The 17,157-nt window shown below is 36.4% G+C and overlaps 1 protein-coding gene across 1 annotated transcript in view; it reads right to left on the bottom strand.

The window, feature by feature from the left end:
• AHRR (aryl-hydrocarbon receptor repressor) overlaps positions 1 to 17,157 on the bottom strand; it is an 86,105-nt gene that overhangs the window by 2,163 nt on the left and 66,785 nt on the right. Inside the window, exons 5-10 of the mRNA XM_027741052.2 lie at positions 9,414 to 9,503; positions 7,977 to 8,106; positions 6,397 to 6,530; positions 4,903 to 5,102; positions 3,102 to 3,220; positions 2,044 to 2,185 (exon numbers count right to left, since the gene is read on the bottom strand). Of these exons, the coding sequence (XP_027596853.1) occupies positions 2,044 to 2,185; positions 3,102 to 3,220; positions 4,903 to 5,102; positions 6,397 to 6,530; positions 7,977 to 8,106; positions 9,414 to 9,503 (815 nt within the window). The remainder of the gene's footprint in view (positions 1 to 2,043; positions 2,186 to 3,101; positions 3,221 to 4,902; positions 5,103 to 6,396; positions 6,531 to 7,976; positions 8,107 to 9,413; positions 9,504 to 17,157) is intronic.

Here is a 17,157-nt window from a genome sequence, read left to right as displayed (position 1 = left end):
CAGAGTTAGCTGAGAGGAAATCAAATGCATGAATTAAATGTCTGAATAGTACCAGATATTCATATTGGGTGGAGGTTTGTTTTACGTATCTTAATTTATGTTGTCTTTTGTTTTCTAAGATGACCAGTGACTTAATTTTCCATGATCTCTAGCTGAAGTACTCAACATTAGTGAAGAGGTCTGGCAGAGGATGTTGCCTGAGCATTTCCATGCCTGATGTAGCAGTTTTCAGAACATGGGGTCCAAATCTAGAGGTTCAGGTCTTGAATTCACTAAGGTGCTGGTTCCCAATCAGGCAGGATCAGTGCTACAAAACCACGCTATCCCTCTCCAAACAGGAAGTGGACATCTCAATAAGAAACCGAGCATGAAAACCTGAAGAGCTAGTAAGGGGCTTAGAAGGCTTTTTCGTAGCTCGCAAAAGAACTTTTTCCTTGGGCATCGAATCAATGTGCAAGTATAGGATTTTCCAGTAGAGGGAGTCCCTGTTGTTACAAAGAGAGAACGTCCCGCTGAAATAAATGTACAACACGAAAGAATATTTTCTCTCTCTTTTTTTTTTTAAATGAGGTATTAAATATTTTCAGTTCTCTTCTAAATATTGTTATTTTTATTATTGACAGGATTGAGATGCAAATGATCTGATACAAGTTTGCTGCAGAGCTAGCTTCTTAGAAAATGAGTAAATTGGGAAGCAAAGGACTGAACAAAATGCAGTAGTCAAAAAAGTTAAACCTCCAAATGAAGAGTTTTACAGTGAAACAGTATCTAGTGAAAATTCTCCAAAAGAATGTATGTTTCCAGGAAGACAGCACACAGTTTAACAAAAAAAAATAATAATAATAAAAAAATAAAAATAAAATAAAAAAAAAAATAAAAAATGTAGTAGCGAGTACAAAGTCTATTGCAGACTATCAGGAAAACAGAATATAACAGCCAAGGCCAACTCCTGTAATACTTCAGTCTGTGGGAACTATCAAGCACAAAGGAAAGAGTTTAACCACTCAGAGGGCAAAAATGTAACTAAATAAACCAGTTTAGAAGTAGAGACACGAATACAAGAAACAACGCCTTTTAATCTGCTTCTTAATAGAACTTCTTTCTCTCACGTGGCAAGGTAATGTTTGTGCCATCCCAATAAGCATGAAGTGTTCCACCATCCTCAGGTGGGAGCTCCTCTGCTATTCATGTGGATCCTGGGACATACACTGCCTGCAAGGAGTAGCTACTCTATTTTTCATTTATTTCTTCCATCTGCAATACATTCTAAAGGAAAAAATCTGTGAATAGCCACATTTTAAACACTGGGCCAGATGGTGGCTATGTACAACTCTCAGTCCCTTATTCAGTCCACTCTCTTATCTTCTCCCTCAGACTAGCTGGAAGAGATACCTCAATAAGGCCCACAGGAACTAGAACGGACAGTTCCATGGGGAAGGATGAAAAGTCTATTTGGGAGGAAAGAGTAAAACTCATCTGAGAGGTCTTCTTTCAATGCAAATCTGTGAGATTTGTTTACAGTTCATGATTGAGCCTACAGGCAACTAGATGTATCTATCTACAAACATACAATGAATATGAATACACTTCTTTAGATTATGTTGCATATACAGAACATGAGCTCAACTGTCATCCATAAAGAAAAAAAAAGTTTAACATAATTAAATGTTGATATGTATAAAAACTAGGACTCTAGTTTTTCAGCTGCAAAACAAAACCACAAAATACATTTTAGTGCAAGACAGTTAAAACATATTAATAATCAAGCATTTTGTTTCTGTCTTAGTATGTACGTACACTCAACTTCAGAAGAAAAAAACCCCTGAAGACAGAAAATACGTATTGTTTAATATTATTATTTAATATTATTAACAGCCATTTTGTATGTTCCAAGACAGAAATGGATTTCCTTATCATAAGTAAACTAAATTCTTCTCATTTAGCTCTTCTCTTAGGTCACTACAGTCCTTTTAAAAATTTCATACATAAAGAATACATTCATTTTTCTGAATTTTATCTTTCAGTACTGCAAAATATACTTACTTTAACATTTGCTGTTGGGCAAGGACATATTCTGAACAACCACTTCGATACAGAAGTTGAGTGTTAGCTTGAACCCAGACCCAGTGATCTTCATTTGTTTGTACTTTGACTAGAGAAATGCCATTTTCTCCATTATTCTTTGCTATACAATTTAAAAGAAAATCTATTTTAATACAAGCAGTATTTAGTATTTTTTCTTACCTAAACTACAGGTGAATGTTCACAGGTTTGTTTGCTGCCCTGGAATCATCAGCATGGGAGAGTTACAAAATGAGGGAAATTACATTTTAAAACTAAAATGTTAAAAGCCTAATGAGGCACCTAAACTGTAACCAAGGATTTTTCAGTATTACTCATTCCTTATAATTGTGCCCTCTCAGTAGTAGTAGTACTATACCAACAGGAAAATTCATGAAAAATTCATGAAAAAAGAGAGGAATGGTTTCAAAGACATTAAAGATTTCCAGCAGATATGATAGAAAGAGGAGTACAATTCTGCTTAAGAAGTTGCCCAGTGAGGTAGACTCTCCATCAAAATTTTATCCATTGTAAAATCTGAAATCCAGCACAGACTCATAATTTTTCCACAGCCCAGCACTGGAAAAACATGAGTCAAAGTTGCAAACAAATCATGAGTTTTAAAGACAATGCATTCTAATTTTCCTCTGTTTTCTAATCTTTGGGGAAAACTAGCATTTGTAACATATCATCCAGTTTTCGTCAGAGGGATAGATATTGTTATTAATTATTATGGTTTTCACACGATCTTATTAAATTCAGTGCTGTCACTCTCAGGAAAGCATACATTGAGTATTCTTTTTTACTATGATTGTTTATTTCTCTGTAAACTTTCTGCCCACTCTGAAATCGCAGACTGATTCAGCATTATCTTTTGAGGTGGACAATTTTTTTTTCTTTTTTTTTTTTAAAGAAGAGCTGCTAGAGAGAAGCAAAAAGGGAGCACTGGGACCAAAACCTGAAAATCCTAGCAAGAGGAAATAAGACAAGGCTCTTTTTCCATAAACTGGATGTCATCCAGAAGTACTTAGCAGACACACCTTTGATTTGGTTTTCAGCAATCTGTAATGCATTAGTGAAAGTGGCACCTTCATGGTGACTGTTCCTTCCATACAATTCTGTTGCTTCACACAGCCCTGAACTGCCTTTTGAACTGGAGCTGTAGAGGACAGAAAAGGTGGAAAATTCCTTGTCAGTGGATGACAACACAGTAGAATCACAGATTCTAAAAGATATGATCTTCAAGCTGTTGACCATTAGCAAAGACTTATAGGTTAAGTATGTAGTAACTAACAATAAATAATTATCTGTTTCCTGCATCATTCAGTTGCTCAAACTAATGTGTAACTGGATTTCTGTATTCAATTAAGAGGAATAGCTATGTTTAGGAATATTCTACCCATGACTATGTCTGGAACAATAAATTTCAGCTTGAATTGAGACAAATGCTGTGTATACTCTCCTCTGCCTATTCAAAGTACATTTGAGGTACCTACATCACAGTGACCAGCAATGCATTTAAGAGTAAGACTTCAATTTGCAATAATCACTATAATTATTTGAATGGATTTCTTCCAATCTTTAGTTGAAAATGCATATTAGGGCTTGAAAAGGGTGTGATGTCTGTAACACTGCTTTACAGATGTTTCCCTCTGTTAAAACCATCAGAAAAAAAAGTACTACATAAGTTTGCCCACATCCTTGGCTACCATGCTTCAGGCCTGAACCAAAGGGAACACTGAAGATAAATGAGTGCTTCATTCTGGTCAAATCCTTGGCCACTGTCCAGTCAGATAGCAAAACTTAAGTAAAGCACCTCTCTTCTAGGAGCTGAATTCTGATCATCAGTTAATTTCACCTGGGCCTCTGAAAAAACTAGCAAGTGGAAATGACTTTCCAACTCTACTCCAAAAGCCTGCACATTCCATTATACCAGCCTTCCAGCAAGTTCTTGTCAAAAGCATGTATGTTCTAGAGTCACATTATACGTCTGGATAGTGAATCCACACATATGCAAACATAATCTAAGTAAAAGCCAAATTATGATACTGTTGGTCATACCGATGAGCATTTTGCTTCACAGCAATCGACCTCATTACAGTAAGATTATATTTAACCAAATAAGGGAAAACATAATCCTAGCTCCAAACATCGACCAAAATTCAATCATAGAAGAGTGACAAAACTGAATGTTAGGAAGGAAATGAGTTTGAACACAATCTGTCCCAATCTTTTGTGATGGCTACCAAATTATCACCCCCAAGCCATTTAGTGCAATTGTAAACTTAGGTGTTCATAAAACTTCTATTGAAAGATAAATGCATACACCGAGTACAACTCTTTAGCCTCTATGTGAACACCCCCCCACATGCACAGTCAGCTTTCTGAAGTTTTCCTTTTCCCTTGTTTGTTAACAAAATACTCAAGTCCAAATAATTGTGTTACCAGAAGATACTTAAATTTGAAAACTCCCAGTAAAAAAACATTTTCTTTTCTATTTTTACAGTTAATGGAATGATTTTGCTGCATTGGTAACTTCTGAAGGTGAGGAAGATATCCTAATGTTTCATTTTTTAATATAAAACTTTATATATAGTAATAAAATACTTAACATATATTATATATAAGCTACAATATATTGTATTTTCTTGCATTATATTGTATTATATCGTATTATACTATAGTAACTCTATTATCTTTGGTTTATATTAAATAGTTAAATCCAGATAAATTATTCACTTTTCTAAGAAAGAGTTTAAGAGTTATTTGACATAATTTGTGCTTTTTACATGCTTAATAAACATGAACTTCATAAATGCCAAAAGATTAATTAGTAAATACTTTGTGTTTGCTGCTGTTGCATCATCAGCTTTGTGTTTTGCTTTCACAAGTAGGCTTTTCATCTTCATCTCTGTCACAGAAGGGAGCAGAAGTGGTACCACTATGCAGAATAAGGACAGCTGAGGTGGCAATACTGTTCCTGATGAGGACTTTTTCCTTTGTCCAAAGAGAAACTTTAGTTTGCCTTGGAACTGCATTGTCTGGTACGCAAAGAAAAAAAAATATATATGTTAAGCATTTAGTGTATAAACACTTAAAATGCTAATACAACCTATGGATCATGTTATTTAACACCAAAACAAGTTTTGAATCAGAGATTAAAACTAGGAATTTCATTATCTTCGTATAATTTAAACCATGCCACTTCAGAGGCATGGTGGGCGGAGATTCTATCAACACTACAATGAGACGTTTGAAGAAGGTTGATTTTTCCTCTCTCTCCTGTGCACTCAAAGCAGAAGTTCTGTGTTACCCTCTGTTTGCCGAGACGGGCAGTGTATAGTGCTGCAAACACCTTTATCTGCTGTACCTCACGGAGGCTGGAACCATTATTTTTCCATACTCTGTTCTCTCCAGTGAGATGGTTTCTTAGTTTTTTATCTCTTGCTCTATACTTTCTCTGGACTGGCACAAGCCAAGGACTGTGCAGACAGATGCCAAGAGAAAAAGTAAGCTCAAGATAGCCAGATACAAAGTACATAGCTTGAAAGGAACATCCATCCCTGCCTTAAGTATCTTTATAGTCAGAAGGCAGAGATCAAGCTAACACCAAGCTGCTGCCCCTCAGTGAAAAAATTACCTACCAATAAATGACCCTTTTGCCCTTTTGACTTAGACATTTTCCAGAGCTACAAGATTAAAACAGGGATGTAGAAATGACTAACTAACATGGCTGTTAAGACCCATAGTTTCCCAGCAATGAGCATTTGAGAGAGAAGTTGCATTTCCCTGTCTCATGCTAATCCTCTCATTTTCTTCACACATGCCGTAGTTTCCCTTAAGTAGAAACACCATTGGTCTTTACTAAGCAAATGGAGAAGTGATTTCTAGAAAGGAGCATGAGAGAGACTTTCTAATTCTTGGGTTTATTATTAAAGGACTCTTTTAGAAAGGGGAAAACGGATCATTATTTTTCCTGTTCCTTAAAGCAAATGCTTTGAGCTTTAATGTTAACTGTTGAAATTCAGATTTGCCACTCTTGTGCTGTGCCCAGGAAAAACTGAGGACAGATACTGTCTAAAAGAACTTACAACATAAAAGTTTCTAGATTTTTTCAATTTCAAATATTACAACCTTTTTTTTCTCCTATCTTCTTTATGCATATTAATAATTATCTTCAGGTGTTTCTTGCTAGTGCACAGCAAAGAAAAATGTATCCTGACCATGGCTCTCTACAATATTTATGTTCAATATTTATGTTGAAGAATTTTTCATATAAGTCATTAAAATCTTGTACATCATGACTACAAGTCATCTGAGTGGAATTATACTTACAAGGAATCCAGAAGTACTGTCCAACAAGCAGCGAACTCGACAGATGAAACAGCGAGTTAAGAAGGAAGAATAATCTGTTGTCATGCTGTCATTCTCTTGTGCTTTAAACAATTTACTGAGAATATATTCTTCTCCTAGGACCAACAGTGAAGGCAACACAGATCAGATCACACTAAGAAATAATGAAAATGTTCTGTAGCCAATTGAAGAGGCTGTTACAGAAATTGCTAAAAATTGCTTTATGGATGGGCGAATATTAAATTGTAACATGTATAGATACATCTGCACATGTCCTACCAAAAGTAAAATAAAAGCTCTACAATGGAGTTCAGCTGAATTTCTCCAGAAACTTTGACTTTATTTCCTGAGTTTTTGTAGTTTTTAATGATGTGAAGTGGGGTAGCAGACGTTGCTGGTTTTGAGATCAGAGATCACAGAAAATGCATTAGAAAAACAAACAAAGTAAGAAAAAATGCTAATGCAAGAAAAAACAAAACAAAAAATTGGACAGTGGCTGATTAGCTAATGCTCAGCTGTTGCCTCCTTGATTTTTAATGAAGCGTTTTCCACTTTTGAACTATAAGTGCTCAGCTTTTGAAATACTTCTCAAAAGACACAAGTATTTATAATAAAATATGAACTCAAGAACTGAAATTCTCCATGATATAGATTAGGACAAAAATTCCAAATATTTGTAAATGTTATAGTTTGAAATATTAGTGCATGTTGTTTAGCTTGTTTTCTGTGTACTTCCTACAAAATTTTGCCAAGTTCCTCAGATATATATGTCTCTTTTAAAACATAGAAACTATTTTACAAGAAATGCAAGTTTCATGACTGCGTTCCTGCAGACTTCTTAAAAGTTGCTGAAGGATTTCTTACAAGTTTCTCCTCACCCAGCTGGTGACTGTGATTCCCAAATTATTTCCTCAATTACTTCCTCGGTAAATGAAATGCATATGTTTTGCTGGTATCAATAATTCTTTATAAAGTTAACAATTTCAACCTGATTATATGTTCTGTAGTTGTGATTTCAGCTTAATGCCTCATGTAGAACAAATCTTGAGCAGGGGTATCCAACTGGCATCCTAGGGAAATACAGCCTCAGAAGAAAAAGTGCATTGCTAAACTTACTTGTTCTTCAGAAGACTCCTGTCTACATAATTTTGCATGGGAAAACAAATGGCAGAAAGTGGTGCTGCCACTGTGGTTCTGTTCATAAACATTTTGCACGGGATTTTTTTGCATTAATGAGAGGAATACTCATGTCCTGATCAGTGTCAACAACAGATTGGTAGGATGAAGATTGATGCTGTTCATTCTGCGTGCGAAGAATATATGTAATTACTCAGAGAAACATAAAGAAAACAACTTAGTGGCCTCAGTGGCACACACTACCTTATAAATGCCAAGGATCACGAAGAAATGTCATCTATGAGACAATGACATAAATAAATGCCCCTATGTAGCTTTCTGGTGAAGAATCTGACTTGACATAGCATAGACATGGGCACAGATGGAATGCACTTCTGTCTCTCTACAGTGGTGCCTGTGTTTCCAACCAACATACACAATCCCACCTGCTTCTGTTGGTAGTTGCTGTCCAGACAACATCTGGGGAGGATTCATGGCCCAGTGCAGTTGTCTACAGAAATCCTGGCGATCATCCACGTGAATGTAATCATATATGTTTTGGTGCATTACATCAGTCTGAAACAATTACAACAAGGAATGCTTAATTAGTAAGCGTAGGGGGGCAGATGCTTATCTTTAGATTGATACTTTCCTTAAAATAAAAACTGTGTAGGATACTTTCAGAGCAGATTGAGTGAGGAAAGTTATTTCAGAGGCCCCTATTTTTAAACTTCTGCTTTTTCCCTTCACATCCTAAGGTGATTCTTTCTGTTCTTAACTCTTTTGTACATATGCAAATGTGAGCCATGAAAACATCCAACTGGCAACTGATCACTAGTGGCAACCCCCAGGGATTAATGCTGGGACAAACCCTGTTTAATGTCTTGACTAAGGAATCATGGGATAGAGTGCACTCTCAGCAGGTTTGCAGAGGGTTCCAACTGGGGAGAGCAGAACAGCTCCTTGATGGACTGTAAAAATGGGTGTACAGGAACCTCAGGAAGTTCAACAAAGGCGAAGTTCTCTCTTAATTTTGCGTATCCCAGGAAAAAAAAGATATTAGCATATTGAAAGGAGCCCAGGAGAGTGCTACCAAGACACTTAAGAGGGCTAGAGCACATGATGTATCAGGAGAGAAGAACAGGGTTTGTTCAGCCTTCAGAAGAGAAAACCTCGGGAAGAACTTACTGCTGTCTACATCAATCAAACGAGCAGATGAAGAGACGACCAAGCCTGACTCTTCTCATAAGAGCAAAGTGGGAAGACAAGAAGCAATAGACACAAGTTACAACATGGGAAACTGGGACTTAATAATAAGAGGAAAAAAAAATTACGGTCAGCATGGTTAAACACTGGAACACATCTTCCAGAGGGGTCATAGAAACTCAGAGCTTGACTAGATGAGTCCCGGACCAACATGCTCTAGCTGGATGTGCTTTGAGCAGGATGTTGCATTAGATGACATCCAGAGGCCCTTTCCAAGTACATGGTTCTGTTATTCTGTGACTTTACAATATATTTATGACTCACAGACAACCAGCCTAGAAAAACAGCATCTTATACTGAAATTGAAGGGAAACTTTTAGCTAAATCTTCCTTTTATAATGGCTCATGTTTCTGTTAACAAAAGCTTTACAAAAGGAACATCATGGCAAGAAATAAATCTTCACCTGTCTGATCACAAAAAAAAAATAATTTGAAATGGCACAGTAAAATAACTGAATTTCAGTAATAGTGTGTGTCTAATCAGCAGTAGAAGGATAAGGTAGATAAGGTAGCAACATACAGTGCTGCATTTTAGAAAGCCAGCTAGCAGAAGGGGCAACAAGAAAGTCAATACAATGACAGTGACTAAGTATTCTAAAACTTGTCAATATATTTACCTGATGAAACCCTAGATAGTCCACAATTGTAGATGACGCATAAAATATCATTCCATCTGCACTCACCACCAACGCAAAACCATTCAGTGACTGAAAAAGGAATATAAAATTATTAAAAAGATAATCAGAAAATGAAGAATAAAATTGGTATAAATGTCATAATTTTAAGAATATTCTAGATATGAAAAAATCACTCTGCAAAAAGTTTGACACCATAAAGGCCTTTTTTTCCTATCATGAAAAATTAATAACAACCTGGAACCTGATTATTTTCCTTTAAAATGTTAAGATAGTTAATTACAGTATAACTACCATATTGCATTACTAGTTTATTGTCTAATTAATTATCTGTACAATTATATTTTGTCATTATTCATCAAATTAAAAGTTTAATAGAAAGTCAACTACCTCGTTTTTCCTTTTAATTTAAACTTTCATATTCCATAGTAATTGCTTTGAATATATAGGCATTGAAAATAATAATCTCCTATATAAAAATTAAATACATGTGCTGTTGTAGCTATGAGTTTAAAATTGGATCTGTATTTTAAAGTATGACTATTTTCTTAAGCTCTTATAAAAAAACACATAACATAATTGCATAAATGCAATGAATATAAAAAGTAAGCCATAAGTACTTCTTTTATAGAACAATATTTAATCTAGAAAAGAGTTAAATTAATTCTTATAGACTTGGTGATGCAAGGAAAACAATCAGAGAAACCCAAAAATAAAAGTAAGGTATAAATGAAATACATGATATAAACAGTAAAGATCGTGCTGCATACAAACTGAGAATTTTGCCTCTTCCCTTGATAAAGGTTTAGTAACATCTTTGCTCCCACAAGTTGCATTCCAAAGTAGTTTAGATCCTGTCATGTGATGGTTTTGGGGTCTTTTGACATTACAGTTCAAATAGCTGTTGCTGAAATTGTGCGAAATTATTACTATCCCTGCTTCACCTTACTCTCAATTTACTAATGTGTCTATTAATCCTGAGTTAATCCTAAAGCACAAGGAGGACGGATTTTCAGTTGTTCAGTAACCAGATACACTGACATATTTTTGTGAGTTTGGTTCTCTTTTCTGTTCCTAAATAAGGACCAGATTTCCAAGACTGCTTGAAGGCTGTTCCCACTGTGACAATGCTGGGCAGATTTTCAAGAGTTCAGTGCACAATAGACTGACCTCCTCAGAAGGTTTGGCCCCAACCATAAATATGGAGCACCTTTGGAAACGTGGCCCCATGGGACCACACTTGGCCAGAGGCTCTCTGCCTTAAAGAACCTGTGAAAAGATGACTGGAGAAATGGAGAGCCTGCAATGGCTCACCTGCATTTGGAAAGAGCTGTAGCAGCAAGTGATTCAATCAAGTCAGTGAGAACCATAAGTCATTGCTAAGAATAGTCAAGGGCAAATCTTGTTTTGTTCCAGGTCAGCTCCATAGATACAAAGCCTTTCCAGAATAAGTGTTATCTCTGCCTAGTTGGGCTTGTGTTGAATACTAGTTATCCTTGTCAACTCTTCAAGCACAAGCAGCTGCTCAACTGGTGCTATTTTCTGCTCTAAATAAGGCCCCAATTTGTCCCAGCACCTCACCAACCAGAAGATGATGTGTCAAGATTTCTGCATCTTCACATCTGTGCCTTTCATCGTACTGAGAGGAACCTCTATAGATGGTATCTGTCATACACATTTCCAATGTGAAATGGAGACAAGAAACCATTTCTGGCATCTTGTCTCTTTGGACTCATCTTCACAGCAATGAAACCATCAGTGATGTGATACTAGGAATTTTATTACATTTTGAACATCTGGCAGGCCTTTTAGTTTGGATAAACTAAAAATTTCCACAAAGATAACCATAGGACATTTAAGGGAGCTCCTTTATGTCTGTGGTTGTTACCATGCATATTCCAAAAGACCTCCAGTCCTGCCCATGAAGCCGGGGCAGGTAGAAATTAAAAACATTAAAGAAATGAAAGAAATGTTCTTCATTAAAAAGAAGTTCTTAAGCTATGCAAACTAATGAACCAAGCCCTACCTGGAAAAGCTTAAACAATGGCCACAAGACCCAAATATAATCAAAGAATCTCCTAGGTTTCAGCCCCTGTAGGAAATAGCACTGGAACACGTGCCTTTGTCAAAGATTGCTTGTATGAATCAAGAAATAAATTCCCCTACTCAAAAATTAATCTTCTTCAACATATTGGTACATACTCTTTAGGCCTAGACACCTAGCCTAAGACATAAGTATCTACCTTTAAAACATAAAACTTGCTCCCCCACAGCGGAAGACAGGAAGGTTTTTCTTTTCACAAGTTTTTCTTTCACAGAGCCAGAGTCAGGACTAGGTACAGCAGTTTGTAAAAACTGGAAAGGGACCATGTGGATTTCTAAGGGTTCAGATCAGTGCACTGGCAATTAGATCTGTGAGGCTGGAGGAGGTATTAAGGAAGTGGTGGGAGGAGCAAGAGGAAAGAAGAAGAGGAGGAAAAGTTCAAGGAGCCATGTGTTGAGGTTAAACCAGAAACAAATATGGATTTGAAGAGAGTTACAAACTTCCCCTGCTTTGTTTTTGGTTTGTTCTCAAAATCCTGGTGTCTTCTCCTGAGTTTAGATCTCTTAACTAAGCATCGCCTGGTTTTCATGGCCCCAGATGCAGACATCTGATGCTCTGCCCCACAAGTAGGAAAAGCAATACCCGCTTTGGTGCAAAAACAACTTTTATGGAGCCACATGAGTCTATTGAGGACTAACACAAATTCCAAGTGTTTAACCTTATTTTAGTTGGGAAACCTGCTGCTTCAACCCCATTAAAAAGAGAGAAGCTGGTCGTAAAGCAAAATTTCGTAACCAGTGAGTCTCACTCATGGCTGCAAATTCTCCTGTTTTCTCAATATTACCCCAAACCATAGTTCAGTGTGAAAACAGACATCTGTAGCACAGAGGACTTTGAATAGAGTCAGAGTGGGCTGGGATTTATATTTTTCTTATCTACTTGTCACAGGTGGAGTAAAGGAGGGTATTTGCTAGCACAGGTCTGGAACCCCTGAGTGGGTAATGGTGATTGCAAATTAGTAGGAAAATAACTCTTCCAGCTTCTCAGATGAATCTCTCAGGTACCAAATACCAACTCCATACTGAAGTCCTTTATAGTAACACTGCACTGAGATTTTTCCATTTTGCTGGCCAGAAGCCTAGTGACTGAGTGGAAAAGAGAGACAACTTCAGTCCATGAGAATGAGCAAAAGTATTTCCATTTTTCTGTTCAAAATTACCAGGTGTGACATTAAAAGGGACAACAAAGTATGTAGCTCCGCTTATAATTTTTAAGTGTCTTCAGTTATTGAAATAAAACTCTCAGCAATAGCTTTCTCTCATTCCCAGTGAACGGGAGGCTTCAGTGGTGTGCTGTGTCAGAATCACAGCAGCCATCTGCCTGGGTAATTGATAACCTGGGGAGAGGAAAAGGGGAACAGGATGCGGACCAGCCTCATCCCATGTGCACTTCACGCTTCCTAATGTAAGACGGTGTGTACCCAAAACACTGAAGGGACAGCACAGAGAAGTAAAGGCAGCTCTCTTCATTTCACTTTAATCTTTTCAGTAGAAATAATGGAAAGCCTAAACAGGGCTCTTGTATTTGGAGGATAAAATAACCAAACTCCACAACTCAAAGTTAATGGTATTTGCATTGTGTACAACTAGCATGTTTTAATCAGTAAAGTCCACTTGCATCCAAAAATTTTTAGCACTATTGCATATTTTTCAAAGGCACAGAGGGTCACATGCACACATAAAAAAAACACACACGCAAAAATATAGGGACCTTAAAACTTTTATAACAACTCACTTCAAATCTGCAAAAAATACATGGTTTTAAACTGCCATTTGGTAAACCATATGGATTCAATGACAGATGGAATTTCTAATCCAGGATAATAGCTGAAACATGTGAGACAGACTTAAGTATGTATTGTGAACATTTGTTTGTTTGTATTTGGCTTTTTAAAAACACTTACATGAGTTTTCTACATTGTACTTAAGAAATGAAATCATGTGGGAGTTTTTTCCCAAATGAAAAAAAAAAAGAAGAGCTTGGCACCAGGCAGGGGCCTGTGTTCCTTTGAAAAAACATGTACATCCAATTATATACTCACGAAAAGCTGCACCTGCTACTGAAACAAAAAAACAATTAATCTGTCAGTTCAAAGAAAGTATGATATTATTCTGGTGCCCACAGTAGCTGTGAGATTAAATTTATCAGTTCCTTCCATTAAGAAGCTTTTGAAACATTATTAGTCAAGAGGTTCTCTTTGGGAATGAAGGCAAATATTTTGAGGAAGATAGGACTTCCTTTGGCAAGATCCTTTATATATCCTGATTTTTTTTCCTGGTCTCATAGCAGAAAATCAGCCAGAAAAGACTTCAAAGGTATTTTGGTCAAGGTCATGGCATAGTAAAAATAAGGAGGAGGGGAAAAAAAAAAAGAGAGAGAACAAGTTCCAATCCACATTTCTCTTATTACTCTTCCTTGAAATAAAGGAAAATTCACTAGCATTAGGTCTCCAGAGACCATGTTACTATGGCTACTAAAGTACAACAGTCAAGGCCTGCAGCCATGCCTTGCTTTGAACAGATTTTCAAGTCACGCAACTTGGGTACTATATTTCCAGGGTCAGTTGGCTCACAGTTTATATGGAACAGCTTCATTTAATAGTAGATTGCTGGATTTTTGCATCCTGTGTGGGATGGGACAATTTTCTGGTGATCTAAATCTATTTAAAAACTCTCGAAATTAGATACTCTTTCTTGTCTTATGAATATTAGAAAGGAAATGCAGACAGTTAATGCGTCTTCTGTCTTCAACTGTATTGTTTAGAGAATCAGTATTTCTTTCCAGTGGTGTTTTTAGGACTCACAATTGCCCTTCTCAAAATCCCTCTGGAATCCCTGAAGTTCTCTTTATAAACGAAAAAAAAAAAATTAACTCTTACAGAACCCTGAAATAAAATCCCACATAAAAGACTATTCAGAAGCACCATATCTGGTGACATCAGAATATGGCCTTTGCTCAACAAGTACAGTATCTCTTAGCCCTCTGGACTCTTGTGTATTTCTCTGGTATCTACAAAGCAACTTCAAAAGGAATATTTCTATGAGTAAGGAGTAAGGGGAGTGGCAGAATTGTTTTAGCATTCAGTTTTGATCAAGGGGTTGTGTGTACTGCTTAGTTTTCAGGCAAAAGAAACAAAACAGAAGACAAATTTCCATCATTTGAGCCAGGGAAGGAAGTACAGGCCGAAGTCTACAGACGTGGGTTTATAAGGGAAGCCTTTCATAGAGAAAGTGCTCAATCTGATAAACTGGTTTTCATAGACAGCAGAAATGTTTATTTTCAAATACAAAGAAATAGGTATATATGATCATTATGCCCCTTTGACTCCTCCTGGCAGCACAGATAAAACAAAGTTCATGTTCCTACCTGTCTCCTTGACCCTGAATATCACTTGAGGCTTCTTTCTGTATGGATATACAGCAACTAGTGCTGCACTACCAAGAGCAATAAGATCGTTCACAGTGCCAGATAGATTTGAGCCCTGGCCCTCCCATTTACTGTCAGAGGGAACAGCTGTGCCATCTGAAAGGCACAAATGATTGTGAATCATTCAGCTGGTGAAATTTCTCATTATTCCATTTCTCAGTGTCTCATCACTTCCACCGAGGAATTAGGGAAACCTTGGAGAGACTTGTTTATGTGTGTGTCTTCAGTCTAACAAGGGAGCTGGAACACTGTGGCTCGTCAAGAGGCAGCAGACAAAACTGGCTTCCTGGAAATCAGTTAGGAAAATGTAAGTCATTGGACTCCGGTAATTGTGAGCTATAAACTTTCAAGAAAACATAGTAGTTCCCTGGAGGGTGAGATTGCAATGTGTGCACACATGTAAACACATTTTAAACCATGGTGATGTTTTTTATATGCTTGATATGTAATAAGTATTGGATACAACCAAGAACAACTTTGCCTTTGAAGTTGTTTTGAAAGCATGATGCAAAATTGTAAATGCAGTTTTTCTTCCATTATACTTTCCTTCCAAGCTAAGCTTTTGTAACAAAGCTTGCTTAGTCTTTGTCAAGTCCTTGGGATAAGGCCTTTCTCCGTTACCATATGCATGAACTGCTGGCCCCCAATGAGTCCGGCGCCTCAAAAGCAATTACTCTGCCCAAGGTGGGATTGAAAAACACGAGCCGAAGCATTGATTGACTTTGTATGTGCAGAAAGTTGATGTGGAGCATACTAGAAAGAGATGCATGCCAATTAAATCTCTTTTTTTCACAAAATGGAAATGAGAATACAGACCATGCTTCCACAGCAGAGCAGCACTAATGACTAATAGCTTACAGGTTTTGTTGCTGCAAAAATGAATTCATGCATGACACCAAACACCTCAGTACAAATTTGTTATAGGACATGTTTCTTTAGAACAAAATATAATCACGAAAAATGCTTTCTGTTGATGGCAAGGTTTGGTGGATTTTTTCATGTCTAACTGTAAAAATTTCATGATCCTTTTCTTTGCATTGTCATATAGGATTTCATATGGGAAGCAAGAATATGAATGCTACTTAAAGTTAATGGGCAGTATACAAGTACTGGAGACTATTTACAATAATCTAAAGAAGAATTATATTCAAATTATTGATTCTAAAATTGTTGGGAAAAAACACATTTTATTTATTAATACATAGATATACATATTATGATTACAAGATATGTTATGAGTACTTGGATGACTAACATGCCATTTACCTTAGTAATTATCATGAAAGAATACTAAATTATGACATAATCTTTTATATCTTTTCCTTAAGTCTCCTTATTAATCATGATGTTGAATTTAAAATTGTGCTCTACTAGTAATGGAATCCTCCTGTCAATGCTCTTTCTCACAGGACTACACTTGGAAATAGAAACAGTCTTTATATTGATTTATGCAGTTTCCCATTTCACTTCCTCAAAAGCAGATGTTGTATTCACAGATGGAAGCAAAGCTGGGGCAATATCATATCTTCAGTGCAAGTTCAGCTCTTCATTTTTTCTGAGTTCTGCAGCTGCTCTGAGCTTTTCAATCTTCTCTTCAACAATTTCAATATAAAAAATGTAAGCCTGATTAAGTCCATTTGAGAAGACTCAAAATGAAACATTAATTGCTCACTACTCTGCATGTGTAATAACAAATTTAGTTAGGTAGACTTTGCAATAACAAATGTAGTAAGATTAACCATTATATTTCACAGAGATAACTTACTGAGAAGAATCTCAAGTAATATTTATCCAACATGTTGGACAATTAAACTTATGTAAATACCAAATGTCTGTATTTTTTTTCAGTGTTATTTACATGTAAGTGCATCAAGTCCTGAAGAGAAGCCGTCATAATATTCCATCCACAGCTGACTCTTATTTGTACTTACAAACTGTTAATGAGCACAAATGGCATCTCTTTCTATAAGGAATCAAAACCTAAAAGAGACAATGTTGCAGCCTATATACTGTAAACAGAATGTGATGCCCTAATTTCAGAGCAATATTTTTCTGTGTATTTAGCACTATATATCATATTTTGTAACACAAAACTATTTCAGAGGGTGGGGAGAAGAGCAAAATAATCCATATTTCACATTCTGTTTGATAATACATGCTAAACCAGCTTTTTTAAACACCCTTTCAGGTCAGTAG

The sequence above is a fragment of the Pipra filicauda genome, unplaced genomic scaffold (assembly GCF_003945595.2).
Source record: "Pipra filicauda isolate LSUMZ 115617 unplaced genomic scaffold, ASM394559v2 scaffold56_size3634133_pilon, whole genome shotgun sequence".
NCBI lineage: Eukaryota > Metazoa > Chordata > Aves > Passeriformes > Pipridae > Pipra > Pipra filicauda.
Note: the sequence above shows the minus strand (reverse complement) of the source record. Positions and strands in the feature narration are given on the sequence as shown.